Source organism: Platalea leucorodia, assembly GCF_965183815.1.
Source record: "Platalea leucorodia genome assembly, chromosome: 4".
In the NCBI taxonomy this organism is placed as follows: Eukaryota; Metazoa; Chordata; class Aves; order Pelecaniformes; family Threskiornithidae; genus Platalea; species Platalea leucorodia.
This window is the reverse complement of record NC_138826.1, coordinates 50,333,291-50,354,724: the sequence shown is the minus strand read 5'-3', so window position 1 is coordinate 50,354,724 and position 21,434 is coordinate 50,333,291. Positions and strand designations below refer to the sequence as shown.

The following is a 21,434-nucleotide window of genomic DNA, read 5'->3' as shown; positions in this document are numbered from 1 at the left end:
AACAGAGACTGGTTTTCACAAGTCAGTCCCTGAATTATGTCTTTAAAAATATCCGTGCTCGCTCAGCTGATCTCACAAGAGATGAGTGGGCACAAACAAGTGTTTGTGTTCCACCAGCCCTGTGTTGCACATGCAGTGAAGTGGATTTATGAATGCACATGCAAACTTAAAGGGCTCAAAGAAGTCTTCTTGCAAATTACTTGGCAAAGCATGCTGAGGGCTACAGTTACCCAGTTCTGAAGCCAGAAACCATTTAGTGGAAAACTATAATTGTAGTTTTCCATGACAGTCTAAGGCTAGACGATCAGGAAAGTTTGTAGAGGCAATATCATCTAGATTGTGTTTTTATAACCATGTCTTTGGTTTTGGTACCAGCTGATAGAGCCCCCTCTCTGCGCTTACACACTTTCCCTCTCTGGTGCTTATTTCTGTCCCTGCAGTCATGCCTGATGCAGGGGAAGGGTGGCTGACTTGACTGAAAGAACCATTGCAAAAACCCGCCAAATTCAAAACATCAGACTTGAACCAACTAGAGAAAATTGACAAGGTTTTGGGGCCCATGAGCAATGCTTCAGAGCAGTAACTGAAGCAGCAAAGTCAAAGCCAAGCACAAGCTGGAAAAAAAAATGCTCTGAATTAATGTTTTGTCTCAATCGCTTGTCCAATTGAGAAGTGTAATTAGCACCAGCAACGCTTGGGGGTGGCTGGAAATGACAGGACACATTGGGAAGGATTAGATGACTAAGCCTCGTGGAGCAGTTGGCGTGTCTGCAAGGTAGCTGAGAGTGGGGGATAGAAACTTATATTTCCAGTCAGTTTGTGGAGGCGTTTTAATATCTAGTAATTTTCTTTTGAAAATGTTTTGTGGAGTTCCTTTCAGCATTGCGACTGAGAAGCCAAAGAGATGGTGATGTCCTTATATTTTTAAAACAAGATGGTAATTGGCTGTTTCTACTCTCTGTATTTCACTGTTTAAGTTCATTAGGCAGTGTAGTGGCTGTCTGCTTTCACTCCTGCGGTATCCATGAGGGTGCTGGGATGCAAGTATGTGGAATCCAAAAATCGTCACGATTTTGCTGGGGGGAGCTGGGTGTTTATTCTGGGATAGTGAAGATATATATTTTGTATTTGTTGATGTGGCACTAGGTCCTTGGAGAATTGTCTTTTATTAGCTTGTCAAATTGACAGAGCAAGTGTATTTTCACTTGAAACAGAGAGAAGAAGGAGTCAGGGGGGTTAGTCCAAATGCTAAAGATGTCATTTGTATTTCTTAGATAGAACGTAGCTTTGGGATGCAGTTATTTAGAGGGGTAGCCCATGAAGAGGTTGGCTGACTGCATGCTGCCCATACATGGTCTAATGTTGGAAGAAAACATCAGCTGCTCATGATAGTGCTATAGATGAAGTGGATGTGTTCCTGTCGTTCAAGAAAGAAATCTGGCACTGGAGGAGTGAGGGGGTTGAGACAGTGTGAAGCCTGATCCCCTCAGGGAGGAATAAAGCCATTACCACTGGTGTGACGACGCTTCCTTGCTTGCAGCTCTTGATGAGCCAGCAGCGATTCCTGTGGAGAGAGTTGGATTCAGTTGCACACCACTTCTTGGATCTGCTGAGGAAGGGATTGCTGTGCATTTTGGAGTGAAGCAACGTGCTGTGTCTCCCTTGAATGCCTAAGTGTCAGCCTGATTGATGACTCAGAGATAAGGCTTAGTGTAGTTCTGCCTCGGATGATATAATCACTGGTTCATTTTACCTTAAGGATTTTCTCTCTCAGGGGAGAGGCTGTGTCATGAGTATTTTTGTTGATCATTTCAACATTGACTGTCTCCTTGAAATGTTCACAGGGTGGTGGCAGGTGGAAAGAGATGGTTTCATCTTGGAGTTAGAAACATTCTTTGAAATTGTTGGCCTAAAGAAAAAAAAAAAATCTAGCTCTACCAGCAAGTCGCAGTGGTGTTGCTTTGGGCTGAAACTTTGGCCTTCGAAGGCAGTGGCTAGGTTAAGGTGGGTGTGTTTCAGCTATTGCTTGAAGATAGCACTGTACACAGCTTGTGGGATGGAGTGTGTCAGGGAGCACTCCCAAAAACCAGGGGAAGAGAACTGCAACAGGTTTGGGTCCTGCCACCCTCCACTGTCCTCCAGTACTATACCACGTGCTTCTGTATACACTTAAGGTACCTGCCTTAGGATATACAGCACATATCTTTGGTTTCATGCTATAGAAAACACAATGTGATGGGCTGTAGCTCTGACATTATTTTAGAGACTTTCAACTGAAAGAAACACCAAAAAATAATTTGTCCTCAATCCACAGGGGTTTCACAGTACAACATTACACAGTGTAGATGCAGCCAGTATGAGCAACTTGACCCCAGGGCCAGAATGCAGTCCCTAACCTTGTTATATGTAGCAGTATCCAAATGCCAGCTTCGTTGTCCAGCCACCTTCAGGGTAATACCCAGGTCTATGTCTCCCTGCTAACAGGATACTCCTGTTAACATTGTCCTAATTGTTTACCCTCATCAGTTATTTTGGTAGTAGTTTAGCTTTTGCTGCATTGCTGTAGTATAATGAACTCTTATGTGAGCTGATCTCATCTGAAGCAGATTAAATGAACAAGATGGGCTTATTGGTTTTTCTGTATAGTTAAATAGTGCATTGAGAGCAGTATGTGAAGGTCAGCAGGCTATACGTGGTTCGTACTCTAGAGAGAATGATGTGGGTTTTGCATAAGGTCATGAAGCAGGCATTGCTGTTTAATCTGATGACTTTTTATTCTCAAGTTGTGAAGTCAATCCTTTGAAAAGGTGGTTATGGCACCAGTATCTCCTTATTAATACCTGCTTCCTTTATCCAGCCCTGCTTCATGACCTTAAAAACAATTGAAGCCTTTAATATTTGTAGCAGAAGTAGCGTCACGGTAGCTTTGATGTCCCAGGAGGGTGAGGCAAAGATTGGAGGGAAAAATAGTACCTATTATTGGAAAAACTAACATGGTTAGGAAGAAAATGTTATGGTTTTGGGCACATAAGTGCTTCTTCATGTCCCCCAAGGAAAACACTTCCATCCTGTACACATGTCTAAAGGGCGTCGCATCCCCATATGGCTGAGCAAATAGGCTCCTTGCTAGGTAAAACACCAAGGAGGGTGGAACTGTGCTGTAGGAGATAGAGGGGAATGAAACCTGTGTTACTGGGCAGAGGGCAACTGGACTTTATGCATATGCTAAGAAGTGTTCACATGATCATAATGTTTCTTAGATTTTCCTCTAGTGCCCTCAGGCTTTTCGTAGTACTATAGAGCTGCCTTTTCAGGAGGCTTTATGGCAAGGCAGAAATGGAGAAACACTGAGAAGTAGGATTTTTGCTTTCCTATTCCACCTGAAATTGTAGCAGGAAGAATACGGGGGAGATTTTGCCCAACAATTCCTTGTTCTGTTCTGAGATGACAGTTTACTGATCAACAACTGCAACCATCAGCCTGAGAAGAACTGTGAATTACCTAGGTGAGGAGGAATCAAGAGCACCTTCAGCTTGCTGGCTCTTTACAGTAACAGAGAACTTGTCAGATAGGACACCCAGACCATATTGGGCTTTAGATACCAGCCATGCAATGCAGGAGAGAAAAACAAATTCCCTGCCAAGCTCACACAGAGAAAAAAAATACTCCTGCTACCCAGTTCTGGGTTCACATCCACAGATATAAGTAGGAGACATCATCCAGGTGCAGACAAGATTTCAGTGCTGTGTATTTTATCTACAGCCCATTTTCACCTCCATTGCTTCAGAGGAGTTGGGTGGCTGTGGAGGTACTTGGAAGTGAAGTCATGCATCAGTGGGAGGAAAAAAAAAAATCCTTCTAAAGCCTTGCAAACAACTTGAGAAGTCCTCGAGGTTTATTCTATAGAGGACTTAGTACCGAAGCAGATGGGATAGCTGTTTGTTCATGCTGTCCTTCCCTGCCCCCCAGCAGAGATAACAATAGATTCCATACAGAAGGATTGAAAACAATTAATTTTTCTAGCATAAGGAAACAATTCAGCCTTTTTGCTTGACTTACTGACATCTTATCTTGTACTTGAGGGACACAGGCTCCAGTGGCCCCGTAGCTCTAGGCTGCACAGTCAGCCCTGAGGCTGTTAGGAAGCCAGTGATGCACCTGTGGCCAGGGTCTACTCCCGTTATTGGTTCATCCTCAATACAGGATGGTGTCTTGTCTCTTGCTCTCTGGGGCACATGTCTGCATATACCTATCCATGTTTATGTTTTTCCAGGTTTCACAGGAGAGCATATATAACAGAATGACAGCATCCAGCCTGGCCTGTGTCTTTGGCTTGAATTTGGTCTGGCCGTCAAAAGGTACAGCTTCCCTGAGTGCTCTGGTACCTCTGAATCTCTTCACTGAACTGCTGATAGATTTCTACATGAATATATTCAACTCCCGAACAGTGCCTGGTGAGATCTTACCTTAATGCTCCCAGAAGGGAAAATGGAGTATGGCTGCCTGAGGGAAAGGTCTCCGTGCCTCGACTGGTGGGAGCTTTATATTCAAGGCTCTCTCCTGCAAAGAAAACTTCCCATACAGAGCAAAGTTTCTATAGCTTTCCAAATACCAAAGATGTTGGGAGAAGCACATTGCCCCATATAGTCTCATCACATGGGGGAGAATATGTAAGTGAACATTCAAAGACAAATAGGTCAGCATGAATCCCCTTATTAAACTTGAGCAGCTGACAGAAACTGGTATGCTAAAAAAAATCATGACACTACGTGCCAGTCTGTCATTTCTTTGGGGATCTGGAGACCTTACTATGTGGCATTATTTTCTGGGGCCATGCAGAGCTGGACCACTGGACCACTCCTGAATGTACAGGTTTCTTCTTTTTTTTATTTTTTTTTATTTGAATACAAGTTTGTTAGAAATTTCCCTATTAAGTTAATAAAAGATGGAATCAATTTTTAAGATACTAAAATTTCGAAACTATTTTTCCATATATGTAAGTGTCTTGTTTTACACAAAAAGGTGTGGGCAGTTGTGGCACATCAGGTTTGCAATTACCATGGAGAATAAAGTGTTTCCTGGGTAATTGGAGTTGTGCAGACAGCTAACTAATTATGCTTGCAAATATCTAATATATGCAGTTAATCACTGTAGCTGCACATGCAAAGTGTGTGGAAGTTTTTTTTCTTATTATAAGTTCAAATGGGGAGCAATAATCTTATGGTTTTTTTTCTCTAAATACTTGGAATTTTCATCAGTGGAGTTATATTAGTGAGTACATAATACAGAATGTAGACTAACTTTGAGAAGAGTACCCCTGATGTTTGGGTTGCATGCTTTTGCAGTTTGACTTGAAAGAAATCTGCTCTTCACATCAGTTTCTCTAGAAAGCAGTAAGAGCAACAACTTGGATAATATACCTAATATCATTTTTATTCATTGAAAGTCTATTGTTAGTCCCAATGTGAATAATTAGCCAACATAAAGGGAGAGTTGTCAGTGTTTTCTTTCTAACTATGCCATTAATATCGCTTGTATTTGATGAACTCCAGCACACTGCTATTTTATTGATTAACACTGATTGGTAATGGGGTGGTGTAACAAAGTTATCATTATAGTTGCCTGCAAAGCAAAAAATTAATCAGTGGTAAAAAAAAGGTAAGCAGTGTTTTCCCTAATGCTCTGGTCTTCCTGCTTCTGTACAAAGCTTACAAAACGGAAGGACTATTTAGATGTCAGTAAAAGTAATAGTCTCAGGAGGGCAGTTTGGGCATCCCCTCCTCTGCAAACACAGAGACACTTTTTATCCTGTAGGTTCTAGCAAGCTGAGGGTTTTTACTTCTGGCCTTCCTCTTAGCAGTTACGAACTGCCTGCCTGCGTAAAGGGTGCAACAAAATCTTATTGCGGTGGGTAGAGAGGATTCATTCTTGACAGCGATTTCAGGAAATAACCAAGTATTCAGAAGGCTGTGAAATGCTGGATGTGCCAGGCCTTCATTTGCCCAGTAGGTGTCATCTATAGCACTAGGCAATGATTAAAATTTGAAAAATACAGAGGCTTTAGAACAAGATGTGTTAGGACCAACTTCTCACTTCACAGTCGTGTGTTTTCCTGTTCCTCGGGCGTCTTAAAGACAACTTTTTGGCTTTTGAATATCTGTAAGTAATAACCACACATGACTCCTATTTAAGTATAAAGTCTTGCATAATACAAAGAGAATAATTAACAAGCATCCATGGTTGTTGCATTTCAGCAAAATGAGATTGCCAAGGATAAAACTGTCATCGTTTTGTATTGCAGCTCATCAGTTTTACATCTAAGTTATCAGCGACAGCGTCATAGCCTGTTGTATTATGAAAACCAAACACAATTACGCTCAGCCCTGCTTAGCGACTTGGCAGCGTGGTTCTGCGCATCAGCACCCTGTTCTTACAGGGGAGGAATCTGGCCTCTAGGAATTTAACTAAATCTCAGTATTTTGCCACTCTCTGACCTCAGTCAAAATACATATGCCTTAGTTTTGCTGTCTGTAAAAAGAAGGAGCACCTGGCATTAGAAAAGCGCTTTGGCATTAAATGCTGATAAGTCCTATAAAATGGTTGTTTTCCATTTGCCCATGTTCTCTTCCAAAATCCGGCAACATCAAACGGCATTTAGTCTTCAGGCTATACTGCGTAATGGGAATGTGAGTCCTGGATAGTTTTAGCACAGTAACATAGCAGGCCCCTGTGGGGGTGAAATCCTGAGTTCATGGAAGTCAGCTCTGCTCAGAAAGTCCCCAGAGCCTGGGGAGGGGACTCCCTCATGGATTTAGTTCTCCAGCTCATCCTAGGTTGGGAGAGAGCGGGAATTTGGCAGCAGCAGTCGTGCTGGTGAAGTGAGCCCTCAGGGCGCAGCTGCCTCTGACCCCTTTACTCTTACAAGTAAAAGTACAAGCAACAAGCATCCCTTCAGCTAATTTGCCTGCCTGTAGACACACAAGATGATCGTTAAAACCAGACTCACTCTCGGTATTGGTCACATGCCAAACTGCAGGCCTTCCTTTTAGTGCTTTGTAAACTACCATTTTCCAGCAATTTATAGCTCCTCTCATTTAGTGAATGAAGAACAAAATGGCGTTTTCCCATCTCAAGGTGCCTTCTTCCGTTAAAGAACAGATAACATCTGTTATCCGCCAGTGGGGGTAATTTGATGCTGCTTAAGAGAAGTAGAGGCTCTGGTTCTGATTGCCGTTAGCACTGGTGGGGGCAGAGTGAGGGAGGGGGACGGGGGCTCCCGCTCCCCTTTGCCTTCCTGCCTCCCCAGCAGGCAGCCCGAGACAGAGGTAAGGAAGGTACTCGCCTCCACCCCAGCCTTTCCCTGCAAGCCTGCTCCTCACGGGGAAGGGACTTTCCCAAATCAAAGGCACCTGGGTAGCAAAACCCTCCCAGTGATGAGACCCCAGCTCTGTCCCCCCTACCCCAAAGGAACTGGCGAAATCCTCCATCTGCGGCAGAAGCCCCCGATCTCCGTCCTGAGTGCCAGACTTAACTATGACATTCAATCAGCTCTCATGAATTATTCACAAGGGTTTGGAGTGAAATTCATGTTAGAGAAATATATGTTTCAAATTTCCTGACTCTAAGAGGAGTCCTGGAGGTGTCCCCTGCAGTTACTTTGATAACAGTTTCTCTTTACAAATGATAATTGCACGATTCGAGCTTTTGTACAGTGTGGCCTTGTGAACTCTTCTCTCATATCAAAGAACAATTTTCAGATCATTTCCATAGCAAAAAGAAAGTGATTATGGAGATAATCTGTTGGAAACACACATGCTGGATTTCAGTTTAAAACAATAAAATGCAGTCATGGAATGAGAAATCAAGTGTTACCTAGCTGACAATATACAGAGAATAAATTGCCTAAGCATTTTAGTTTACTGAGCTGTTAGGAGTTGAAAATTGGTCCCAAGATTAGTCTGATTATCAGGATGCCTCTAGCAACAAGCACCGAAGGGGGAAGGGAATACTTTTCTACTCTGAATCTATGAAGAAATGTAAGAAGACTGAACAATGTCATTAACCGAGGGGGGTCTTTACAGTTCTTACAAAAAACTTCCATAAATGCAGATTTTCTGTCTGTGTGTGCTGCAGCACTCCTTGAGCAGCATCCATCACAGAATCTCTCAGAGCCTTATAAGCTTTAATATATTCATCCACTCATGAGGAAACTAATAATAGAAAAGCCCCAGATATTTTATTCACATGTTAAATGTGTACTTAGGTAGCAAGTTGAACTTTTAATGGGATTGATGGTACAGACATCCCCCCGCTTCATTTCCTGACTAGCTTGTCTTCACAACCCTGGAAGATGTCAGTTTGCCAACACTCCCACTCCTCAAGGGGTCGTGGGGGTGTTGGGGCACGGGGGGAAAACGTCAGGGAGAGTTATTGCCAACACCTGTAATTTATGAAGTGAGAAGCTCCTGCTGAAGCTCGACTGGCCAGTCATGTTCCTGCCCATATTCTATTCATTTCTAACACTTTTTTACCTACAAAGAGGAGTCGGAAGCAAACATACCCTGCTTTAAGTAGGAGCATCTCCATTGAAGCCAAAGGTATGACTGTGAGAAGTATGTACACTGTGTGTTAAATGATACATGTGGCTGGCGCGTGAAACGTGTTCTGCCTTTCCTGGTGGAATGATGCTCATTTTCACCATCTGAAGAGTTTGATTTTTGTCTTTATCTGTGCACATCCTGGAAAGGCATTTCGGTGTATTCCACCTAATGTAGCAAAGGATTCCAGTGTCCTCCAGCATCATCTGAGAGCAGCGGAGGATTGCAGTGGGGTGCTACAAACGCTGTCTTCAACTGGGAAGCTTGAGAAAGGACTGCCTTAACCGATGAGATTTCTTTGGGGTTAGGTTGGGGGTTTGGACAGTGAACTGGCCTGGAGACTAAGAAGGAAACTTTCCAGTGCAACCAGGAAAAAAGCCCTTTTCCACACCAGGCCTGTCAGCACCTAAAAAGCGTTACCCAGAATTATCAGTCTGAGGGAAGAGAGTCTTGGTTTGCCTCTTCGAGCTGGAGATACACAAACACATGATGGTACATGAGTTCTCCTGTTTCTTCCCAACTGGGGTCTGTTGCCTGTAGTGTTAGGAAAGCCACGGTAATTGTACACAGAAGGACCATAGTCCTACTATCCTGGATATTCCTCTCTAGAATAGCTGGCAGCAGCTCAGTCTTAAAAATAATTAACTGATTGGAAAAAATATTTCTGCTGGAACATGCCAACTCAACAAAAAATAAAAGCATTTTCTTAAAAGGCTCAGGTTTGGTGCTGTTCTTTCAGAAATCATTACGTTCTTCCAGAAAGCTGCCTGCGCGCTTCTGAGCCGTGGACCCCCAGGCTCGCCCAGGGCCTGGCTCCAGCTCTGCCGGCCACTGTGGCACTCCGGAGCAGGGGAAACGAGCATCGCTGCTTCCCATTCATGGTCTCTTAAGGTGGCATCACCTTTCTGCATGCGGTGTTGCAGTTATTGCCAGAGGTAAGGAGGGAATTCTGCTGCAGCCGGGGGAGATGACACACATAGCTGACTGATCATTAAAGCTGACTTCTTTTCTGCAGCCCAGATTTCTCCGTGGTGCAGTCATCATGCAGAAATGACTGGCAGTCTCTCTGTAGTCCCCAGAGCACGAGCTCGTCACTCACAGGGTTAGGGCTTGCTCCTGTAGTTGGGAGCAGCTGGATCTGATGCCTGACCCAAACGCTTGGGGGGCAAAACTGCAGACTGCAACATGGAAACATGCTTCTCCGAAACACAGCCTGGTATACTACCTGCTTCATTTTCTTTTGCTTCGTTCCTCAAAAAATGACTCATTTAAGCTACTGCTAGCCCAGACACTCCTGCCAACCTCCTCAAGCCTAATATGAAATCAGGGTTTCTATCTTTTTGGTTTTTTTCTGTACTGCGTGGATTGTGTTCCCCAATACTGAATTGTGCTCTCAAATTATTTCTGCGCTTCAACCTTTAATTGCCCACAAAAGCAGTTTACAGCCTCTTACTCTTCTACCATGAAAATTATCCCCTTAATTAATGGGACAATAAAAAGCAACTGTAAAACGCACCAAACTGCATCATCTTTAGTGTCTGAACTGGATTTCTGCAGCAGTCGTGGAAGAGTCTTCAGATGGGTGGATTTTTGACACTTCACCAAGGAATTTCTTGACCCAAAGCTCTAAAAATAGTAAGGGCTGTAGTAAGGTACTTAGTTTTCCTGTTTCAAAAGCTTCCAAAGAAACACGTTCTCCCCCTGCTTCACCTGCCAGCGTTGTATTTTGTTTTCCCCTACGTATTTTGCACCCCTTCAAAGCCGCATCCTCTGCCTGTTGCCATTTACATCCTTCGTCATCTGCAGTCTGTCAGCAGCCTGCCTAAGTTGGGGAGTGGTGTTCACGCTCGCGCCCACCACCGCGCTTTTGCGAGGGTAGGACTGGTCTGAGGCTGTCGTGGCTGTTCTGCGGCTGGATAAACTGAACTGAAACCGCAAGAGGTTTGGTTCTGCGAGTAAGTTTCCGATTACAGTGTTTGAGTGAGTGAAATTGCCCAAATCATGTTTCCCCCATCTCTGAAGCAGAAAGATGGCTATGCTTTTGATAACTAGATTGAGCTTTTATATGTAATAACCAACACTTGTTGTGATGAAGGGGAAAAGAAGTTAGGAAGATCTTTTCCTTTCTGTATTTCCCACCACCCACAGCCTTCCTCATCAGCCTCTATCTTTTGAAAAACCTACTCTACAGGTGCATACATGCAATGCAGCCACAGCTGATGTCCAGTAAAGCTAATATTGTATTTAATAACCATGCCCAGAATAGAAAGAGCATCTCGTCAGGCTGCATAGCTCTCCACTCTGAACACATGCATAGAGCTGAGCAAGGCACGGGCTGGTGTCAGTGTCTGCCCTGCTCCATCTTTGGGGGCATAGAGAGGTGCTCCCCTCCTCCCTGTCCCTCTCATACAGGAGCTCCCTCACACTCACTGGGCTACCAAACAGCAGCAGCCAGTAGCCACCAGATGCTTTCATATTAGTCCCATTGGCATGAAGTACTTAATGCTGCTACAAAACAATTATACAAGTAAGATGATGAACTATCACAAACCACTTCCACCTTTGCAGAAGGATTAGCAGACCTACATTCTATTCCCATCCCCACATTGTATTCTGAAGCTTGAATATTTTTTTTCCTTATCTTTGGCTTGTGGCTGACCTCCCAAGCAATACCACGGCAAAAGCCTTCCAGGGTCCAGAGTGCACGCTGCCAGCCCTGATGGGTAAGTGCCCACGGCACAAGGACAAAACAAATCCATTCCATTACCAAATAACATTAAAATTCAGTAAGATAATATCACTGTCTTCTGCAGCAGAAGAGCTTTTACAAAATAATATAAATGAGAGGATGAAAATAATGAGAGGCTTTGTAGAGCTCGCTCACAAGCCCTGACACCCGGCATGCTCCTGCGGGGAAGGCAATAAACACCCCATTCTCTGCATGTCACAGTATCACAACTTCTCTGGATAATTACCACTTGAAAGTTAATAGGACTCTGCTCCCAGCGTGACGGCTGCATTTTCTGTAGTCGCTGCATGTCCTGTGTCCACGGCTGTCACTGGGGACCCGGCTGTGGAAGCACCATCTTGGAGGACAAGTTGTTTGAGGCTGCCTCAGAAATCAAGCGATTTCCCTATAGGAAACCCTGTTGCGCTGAGGTGCTGAAGGCGATGGATAGTGCAGAGATGGAGAGGCGGTTCCTCCCCCTCGCAGGAGTCATGATGGAAGGGAAGAGCAGGGAAGGATGGGGCAGATGAGGAAACCAAAGCTACCTGGCTAACATCGCAACCAGGGTGACAAACAAGACAAGTGGCAAGCCCCTCAAGCTCATGAAGCTCAGCCCAGCACCTCTTCACTGCTCTGTGCACCTAACCACAGGCACCGGCACCTTTCTGGTTCTTCTAAACAACCAGTGTTTTGGTCGATAGGCACAGTGAAAACAAAATAAAGCGGTACACGCTGGCCAAGGCAGATTACAGCAGGCCAGATAGTGGTCTCTTAATGACCCTTTAATTCAGCCTTATCACAACTGCTGGAAAAATGTATTTTGGCCTAATAATTGTTTTGAACGCCCTTGTGTGTCCAGCTAAATTTAACAAAACGCAGTAAAACTGTACATGAGAAATGCCACCTGAAAAGTCATCACAGCAGTCATCAGTTGGAGGATAAGAGGCACCGACACTAATGAAATGTGGTACCACAGGAGTGGATTGCTTTGGCGGGGTTCCCTGGGTGTCTGCTCCTGGTTAGCCTGGTAAATCAGCTGGGGCTGATGCCTATCACACACTGCTTGTGCTCTGGGATCATAGCGGTTTGGGCTGGGGAGGTTTTAGACCAAACATGATCTGGACAGAAAGCATTTTAACAGTAATACATGAAATCATTCTTAACCTGTTTAAATATGATCATTAGATTGAGTATCGGGATCGGTGTAAGTGTCCGTCTGCCACAGCAGCCAGCCAAAGCTGCTCTGCTAGAATTGACTGTCGCGAAATCCGAGAATTGACTGTGTGTCAAGTATGAGTGGGTTGACGTTAGATGTGGTATGTCAAGCTCTTCGTCTTCTTCACGTCTCTTTTGGTCTTCCCATTAGGGGGTCCCAAAGTTGAACAGCAGAAGAAAAGACACTATTAAGCTAACGATGAGTATCAGAAGACGTACCATACACTTTTATACACCCAACACTTCTGTCTTGGGCACATTCTTTTCATCTTTGCGCACATGAGTATAGCCAAGTGCAAATTAACCGTTGATTTGATTGTCATGAGCAAATGATCATGGGGAGAGGATTTTTCAAAGGCACTTCTGCTTGTCCTTCATGCCAGTGAACTTCTCCATCTACTCGTAAGAGGTTTACGGTGCCCTGCCCTGCCCCTTGCCAGCGGGAACCCCAAAACTGGCCAAAGGCAGTGCTTGCTGCTCGCAGCCCCAAGCTGCTTCAACTTCTAAAGGAGAGGAGGACGGCAAGGTGGGAAAGGGAAAGCACCCAGACAGACACATTTCAGGTGAATACACGCTAAATGCTGTGAGTGGGAAACGTAACCATTTTATAATGGCTGGTTAGGTGTCTCCACCTGTGCTGTGCCAGATTTTGTCCCCTGCACACTAGAGCATCCTGCTGCTTGCCTTCATCGCAAGTACCCAACCACCCTCCTCATGAAGCCAGCCTTGGTCTTTAAACTGGACACTTTGTCTGAGCCTAATCCCATTTGCTCCATTCTTTGTCCATGGAAAGCAAGGCTGGCTGATAAGCTAATATCAGCACATTGGGAAATTTTTCATTCCCGCATCTTCCCTCGCCCAGGACTTTTTGACAATCATTTTATTTGCCAAAGACTTCGTCCTTCATGTTGTACAGAGAGAAATTAAAAAGAAAGACGACTGAAAATACCCAGAAATCATCTAGTAAAGAGAGTAAAATTAATTATTTTTAAAAAAATTGAATTCCCTTTGTGGCTGGTTTTTCTCCGGCTGCTCTATCAAAAACGAGCTATCAAAGAAAACTATCATTAGTTTTTAATTCAGGATGACTTCAGAGAGCGGCTCTGGCGCGGCGGCTGATGGCTGCCTGACAGCCTTCTCATCTCCGCCAGCTGCTGACGGGCACAGCCACGGTGGCTCAGCCTGGTGGTGCCCCCGCTCGCCTGTTGCCCGCACCCAGGGCCACGGCACCACCTGCCCGCCACAGGTACGCCTGTGCCCGCAGCCGCCGGGGGCTGGGGCTCTAGTCTGCCCTGGGAGCAGGGCTCAGAGCCGGGGCAGCAGGGCCTTGGGGAAGGACTGCTGCAAAATGGTGAGATATTTCCTCTGCATGGTTATTTTGGGGAGAGGGGGAGGCTGTGACGGGAGGGTCCCCAGCACACCTGTCTTCACCAGGAGCCCTGAAGCCCTTCCGGCACAAGGTCCCGCCACCAGCCCAGCCTTGCGTACAGCCGCTGCCGACAGCAGGATGGTGCTGTCAGCCAAAGGGCACAACTCAAATCTTGCCTCCAACTGGGACCATCTGAACTCGACGCCCAGAATTTAGTATTTATTACATAGGAACAACCGAGATGATAAAACAACAGCCTAGCAGCTCGGGCCGGCACCTACGAGACAAGATGTGCACCCACACATGCTGCTTAAATGCTTAATTTCTCCCTGGCCCTGGGAGGGGGCGGGGGACAAACATCAGAGCAAAGCTTTATGGATGCATGGGGCATCTGCCTGGCAAAAATCCTGTGTGCCACGGCCGTGGTGCCTAGCCAGCTGGCTGGGCCTGAACGGGCGTTTCTCAGGCTGAAACATCTGGTGTTAGCAGAGGGTGGCTTTGGTACTATGCTGAGAGAGCTGATCCCTCAGGGTCAATCCTGTCTCTGCCAGCACCCGTCCCAGGGTGACCCCTGGTATCTGCTGACCACATCACGCTGCAGACACCAAAGGAAACCAGGGCTTAAGTAGGTAAATTTATTTTTAGCAGTGGTGTAATGATGATTTGGGGGCAGTGATTTGTTTCTGTCTGGGCAGAGAAAAGTAAGTAAGTCTACACCCTTTCTGTAGCTTTTCCTGGAGGTCCAAGTGTTTGCCCAGAGCCACCAAGGAGAAGCATAAAGCTCTCGTGACCTCCTCCAACACATGGCTGGGCATCCCCAGCTCCCGGCACCGTAGTTCCTGTGCTCCTCCAACTGTGCTAACAGCTGCCGAAAGGGTCCTGGGAGTTCAAGAAGAGTCAAATTCAGTCTTGGTGCTTTAAAACCTGCCTGAATCAAAATTCCTAATGTTCATCACAACCTTAGGGCAGCGGGGCACCCCAGGCTTTTACGTTAAGCTTAATTATTTTCTGCACTATTTTCTTTGAAGATGCACATCTGTGGCACCGCTAGTATTATAGTTATGCCCTGATAAGACATGGCATGTTGCTTTCTTCTCTCCAAGAGGATTTAGAGTGCAGTTTATTTTTCTAGACTGTTAGCTGAGCTCAGAAACAAGGTCTGTCTAACCTGCCCCTGGCTGATACCCTTTGGGCTGGCACCATGTGGCCCTCTCATAGCATTGCTACAGAGAAACAACTCAGATGGACTGCTGCCGGCAGCCGAGGAGCTATCCCAGTGAACTGACGCTGCCCCATGCAACCTCATCTTCCAGCATTCGGGAAGGCAAAGCCCTGCAGCGCATCCCTGGCTCCTTGCAGCTGTGATGGCGGGGAGTCCCACCACCCTTCAGGCATCTCCTGGAGGCTGGGGCAGCTAGGGGTGGGCAAGCTGGTAGCCCAGCTCCATCGAGGGATGGAGGAAGGCCCCCTTCTGCCTGCTGGTCAGGGAAGCATGTGGGGACGTCCATCCATCTGTCCTCAGCCCTTTCTGTTCCCAGGGAGACCCCACTTAGTTACAGATGGGCCAATGCTAGCATCTCTATAACATGATCGCTGCATATTCACACCAACGACCTCAGCAAGTTGCTGCTGCGAACGAGTGGCACCCACATGTCAACTTGCCCTTACAGGTTGAGAGCCGCATATGCTTGGTGCAGCCACAGCAGCTCCCGCTCCTCTGGGCACGTGCTGTATTTTTGCTCCCTGATGATGCAGTTGCATTGATGTCACCTTTGCAGAGGCTGCCAGCCTGGCTGGCTGAGCCAGGATGAGTCCAGATTTCAGGGGAAAATGTCCCAAATTCAGGGTGCCCTCCCTGGCTGACCTGCCCCTGCCCTGCTCCCAGCTGGCCCTTGCAATGCCATTTCCAATAAACTAATCACTTGTGTTGCTCATAAAATGAGCTTTTGACCGAGGAAAGCAATTTGATGACCAGAGGGGTAAAAGAAAAACCAGACAAACCACCACACATGAAAGCCTGGCAAGTCCCACCTTCATCTGGCGAAAAAGGGGACTAATGCAAGCTGAGCGCCACAGGAGTGGGTGCCCAGCCCATGGCATGGTGGAGCTGGGAGCACATTTTATTTATAAACCTTGTGAACCCACTCCTGCCTAATATACAGCCCAAAAAGGAAGGCTTGTTCTAGTGTTTTAACATGGAAATAAACGTTTATGTTACTTGATAATACTTCATCTTACCAGTACGCAGAGGCTTGATGGCATTTGTACAGGGATTTATTTGTATTTACAATTGTACAGCACCGAAGCGGCGCTGGAAAGCCTTACCCAGCTCCACGGTGCTTTTAAATTTCAGCGTGAGGTTTCACCACAGCAAAACCCACCACTACTTTTACACCGTAGGTCTCCAGTTTTGAAGGCAAGTTTGTGGAGTGAATGCAAATCGGGAGCCGCCGAGTTGAGACCCCTGGAGGCAGTGACATCTGCCTGTCTTTGATAAGAATTTCTGAGAGTGAGAGTAAAGTACTTAGAGTGAAATTAAAAGCTTTGATCTGTTTTTTTGTTTCATTATTATTTCATGTCTGAGGCCTTTACATGTGCCTTTCAATTCTTATTAGGCTGCGGTGTTCAGTTACCGCTCCGGTGCTACGTGGGCAGGGCAGGAGCCGGCGGCCGCCTGGCAGGTGACAGGCATTGCCAGGGCTCGCTGCCCAGCTCTGGTCTGAGCCCGGTTAAATGAAACAAACAGGTCACAGCCACACACCCAGAGCAGCATTGCCTCAAAAAAGGTGCCCCTCTGGCCCCAGCGCATTGGGTACCCCCATGCGAGGCAGCCCTGTGGCAGCCCCGAATGCCCAGGGAAGAGGTGATGACAGAATCATAGAATCATTTAGGTTGGAAAAGACCCTTAAGATCACTGAGTCCAACTGTTAACCTAACACTGCCAAGTCCACCACTAAACCATGTCCCTAAGCACCACGTCTACCCGTCTTTTAAATACCTCCAGGGATGGGGACTCAACCACTGCCCTGGGCAGCCTGGCCTGACAACCCTTTCGGTGAAGAAATTTTTCCCAATACCCAGTCTGGATTTAACTCCATTCGCCACAACTCTTTGGGCCCAGCCATCCAGAAACTCCCAGGAGCCTTTGCTCCCCGGCGCATCATGGGTGGGGCTGGTATGTCACAGAGGCCTGGGCTGTGACGCTGGGAGCTGCTGACTGTTGCCTGCACTCCTGGAGCAACCACGGAGGTGGAAAAAGGCAAGAGAGGCGGCTCTCCGGTTCCCACACCCCAGGAGCTGGAGGAGCACTTCCACGTGTCCTGTGGCATCGCCAGCTCAGCGTCTGTGTCTCCGAGTGGCCTTGGTAGCCTTGCTGTGTAGGGAAGGGCAGAGGAAGAGCCGCCCCAAGCAAGTCCGGTTCCAGCTCCCCACCAGGGACTGGCGGGAGGAGCACAAGTGGGAGAGGAGAGAGGCTGCTGCTGCCGAGCCCTCAGCCCCAGCGGCTCCATTGACCGGTTCCCCGTGTGTCTTGGTGGAGCATGTGCAGATGGGCAAGGATGGCCGGCCACCCCTCAGGCAGAGCTGGAGCAGGAGGAGACGTCTCACTCATCTGCGTGGATGGAACAAGCCCTGCAGTGGAAAGGCAGATCCCCCGGCGCAGGCAGATCCCCCGGAGCAGGCGGATCCCCCGGAGCCGACAGATTCCCCGAAGCAGGCAGATCCCTCGGCGGAGGCAGATCCGCCGTCGAAAGAAATACCGTTTGGACAGCGTGTTAATTCTTACTTTGTTTTGACTTCTGTTTGTCTAGTTCTCTAATGTTTGTAATTTCACCTTTAAAAAAAAATGGTAGTTCTGTCACTGTCATGTTCAAAGGAAGAGTTTTAAAACTCCCTTCTATTGTGTTTTTTGAAAGTAAATGGCAAGTCTACTTACCACTTGTGTGTTGCTTTGTTTTTTGGTGATGATTGCCAGTCACACTCAGTTTTGGTTGGTAATGGGTGGGTATAATGGTGCAACCCTCAGAGAATGGCTGTTTGTTCACACTGTTTCTGCTTTCAGGAAAGCAGCCTATGGTTTTCAGCATTGGAAGGAGACAACGGGTAGAGTATCGACTTTCCACCAAGCTCTCAGCCCCAGCAGGTCCACTGACCGGTTCCCTGTGTGTCTTGGTGGAGCATGGGAAGATTGGCAAGGATGGCCAGCCACCCGTCAGGCAGAGTTGGAGGAGGCTTCTTGCTCATCTGCGTGGATGGGACGAGGCCTGTAGAGCAAAGGCAGATGCCCCAGTGCAGGCAGATCCCCCAGCAAAGGCAGATCCCCCAGAGCAGAGCGATCCAGTGGCACAGGCAGATCCCCAATTGAAGGAAAAGCCATTTGCACAGCCTGTTAATCCTTACTTTATTTTGACACCCCAACCCATGCTTGACATATGGGGACATGGTTCTCAACTGTGACCCTTTTGCCTTTGCTTTGGCAGATGAGGGGCGCTGCCATGCGTCTCAGCCACGGGCAAAATAAGAAAGCACAGTTTGCATCAGTGAATGTGCAGAGAGCAGCTGGAGAGCTGCTGGCAGCCATTGTGCCCCACCAGAGCATTTGACAAGGGTTGTTCACATCCTCACCATGGTCTTTCATTCCCCACCCAGCACAACCCAGTGGGAATCCCACCAGGTCGAGTGGTTTTGAGCTGTTCGTGCAGAAAAGCTGCTTTGGGAACATGAGCCAGGGAGGAGGAGAGAGCTCACAGAGACTGAAGCACTTTTGCCCCTTCCCATGAGGTATTAAGCCCATCCCAGGCAAGAGCTCAAAGACAGAGGTGACCATCCTATGTGGAGGTTGCTTTGTGTGTGTGTGTGTCTGTCCCTTCTTCTGTCCAAAGCACTGACACAAAACACACTTCACCTTGTGCCGGACACCGTCCTGCCTGGCTGGGGACAGGCACCTTTGCAGAGAGATCAGGTTGATGCATCGCTGCTTATACACCTACTAATCCCGCCACTCTGAACACTGGTGGCCTTCAAAGAGCCCTTCAAGCTCTGGGTTTGTAGATGGCGCTTGTTTTGTGGCTACTTAAACACTTTTTATTCTTAGTTAACCCAAAAATAAAAACAAAAGACTTGGCTTAACGTCCTTCAGCTATTAAAAAAGTGAGCAGTGGGGAAGGGATCCTGAGCTATTAATCAGATATTCCTAAGGGCCTGACAGTCTGAGGTGTTTGAGATGCATCTGCCTTGCACAGACTGCGTGGAATGGAGGGACTGCCCGGAGACTGTCCATTACAAAGTTGGAGCCTGCCCAGGGCCAGGAGGGTTAGCATTCACAGACTGTTAAAATTTTTTTTTAATTTTCTGCTGATTCCCCTTGCCCCTGCTCTCACCCCCCATCCACCCCGTCATGCTGATGGCAACCAGCAGAAAAACCTGGTTGCCGTTTCTTGAAAGAGGATCTTCACCCATGAAGTTTATGCCCCAGCCTGACTTAAAGATCAACACCCCTTGTGCCAGGTCTGAACCCAGAAATCCCTCATTCTCTGGGCCAACTCCAGGCTTTTCAATAAACAGGGGAAAGAGGAGGAGATGGAGAGAGACCACAAGTGTTTGCTGGAAGCAACAGCCCTGATTCCCTGTACAAGAGTTAATGCTAGACATGAGGGACTGATAAAGCAAATTTCCTTTTGCCTAAGGGCCAAATCCTCCTCTCGTTCACCCTCTTCCAACCCAACTGACTCGAGGAGGAGCAGGGAGAAGCAGGAGATGGCCGTGCACCAGAGGGGCCTCTCCTTTACTTTAAATATGTCATATTTGACCATGACAGTGACGGGGTTTGCTTTGGAAAAATCAGATCAAACCATCATTACCACCACAGCCTTTTCTAGCCCCATTTCAACGCTGCACAGCATGAAGTCACCAGAGAGCTGACATCAAATCAAATCCCAACCCAGGCCAATTCATGCGCTGACATCAAATCAAATCCCAACCCAGGCCAATTCATGCAACCTGTGCTTGACTGGTTGTGTCTCTCTTCTCCCCCTGATGCCAGCTGGATGAGGCCCCTGGAGCCCCTCAGCAGAAGGAGAGGGGAAGGTCAGCTGGGGCAGCGGCTTCTGGTGTGGTCCCAGCTCTTCCCCACCTGCTTGGAAACCCTGAGTGAAACAAATTTCACTGGGAGGACAAAAAAAAAAAAACCATGTAGAAACATGTTGTGTGAAAAGTCCTTGGAATCAGCTATTTCCATCAGGCTGGAGCCTCGCAGAGCTGAGCAGGGTCAGACGAATGAGCCTTGCCACTGGATATGGCCAATGGGGCTTGGTCAGATCTGTATCTGGGCAAACCATCCCCACAGGTGATGGTGATGGAGGTATTGCTGCTTCTGTCAATACTGTCCATGAAGAAGAAGGGATGTGTCTGGCTCTCCTTTCCCCTCTCAGCTCAACACTTCGGCTTCATTGACAGAAAATAAATTTTATTTTTTCAAAGCATGATGGGGATGTCCGTTTGTAGGAATGGGCTGGCCTGGGCAAGTGAACTGGGTAAACCCTCAGGACCCCTGTGGTAAGTATAGTCCTTTTTAGAAAAACTTCTCAAGGTCAGCATTCCACTGAGGTCCTGAGTAGCAATCAAAGCCATGTGCGAGGTAGGAAAAAAAAAAAAAAAAAAAAACAACCAAGGAAGTAGAGACTTAAACCTGTTGGGAACTCTTCCAAGGTGCATTCAAACCATCAGCTGGGAAGCCATTAAATGTTCCCTTGTCTAGCCATGAGCTTAAGAAAAGGCGGATAAAACAGAAGAGCCATCACAGGTAAAGAATAAACATACTGATGTAAGCAAAAGCTCTCACGGGATGGCTTAAAAGTGCTTAACAGCATCATGTGGCCATAGCACAGAGATTAGGTCCTGAGCTGGTAAGACTCATGCTGATGTTCCCTAATGCAGCTCACGCTCTCTCCTGTGGCCAGCGCCCAGCACAGACATGGACTCCAGCCTTCAGCTGGCAACAGGGATGTGCTGCGGTGGCTGTCGCCCATCATCAGTCCCATAGCAAGGAACCTCCCAAGCCACAGAGAAGCTGGGTATTTAGTTTGCCCTGGCAAGTTTGCAGCTAGAAATGATGCACCATCAACCTCCTCCACGGTCTAAGAATGGGACCCAGGAATAACGTTGCAATGATCCAGGTGGCACCCCCAGATGAAGTGAACTATGTGGGTGGAACTTGGTTTATTTTTTGCAGTCATGAAGTAATCGAGAAAGATAAGAAGAATGTAACACATAGTCAGTGCCTCAACGCATATTTTTTTATGATGCAGTTTCAAACCATTAGAAAATTTCTGAGTCATGCAAGTGCACTTTAAATAATAACATACTATCCACACCAGAATTTCATTTTTCTCAATTTGCTGCTTTGTGCACTTATTTCTAATGCCACCCCTTCTTAATTCTCCTTGGGTTTTTAACTAAGACAAAGCAATAACATTTCCATGGCCAAACAAAGCAGAAGTGGCCCCAAGAAGCAGAAGAAGACAACTGG

General features: G+C 46.9%; 1 protein-coding gene across 1 annotated transcript in view; it reads left to right on the top strand.

The window, feature by feature from the left end:
* Window positions 1-4,849, top strand: part of LOC309590106 (rho GTPase-activating protein 8-like) — a gene marked incomplete at its 5' end in the record, with an annotated part of 56,450 nt that extends 51,601 nt beyond the window's left edge. The window contains one exon of the mRNA XM_082311070.1: window positions 4,274-4,849. Within this exon, the coding sequence (XP_082167196.1) occupies window positions 4,274-4,471 (198 nt within the window). The 3' untranslated portion in view covers window positions 4,472-4,849. The remainder of the gene's footprint in view (window positions 1-4,273) is intronic.
* Between the last annotated feature and the right edge of the window lie 16,585 nt (window positions 4,850-21,434).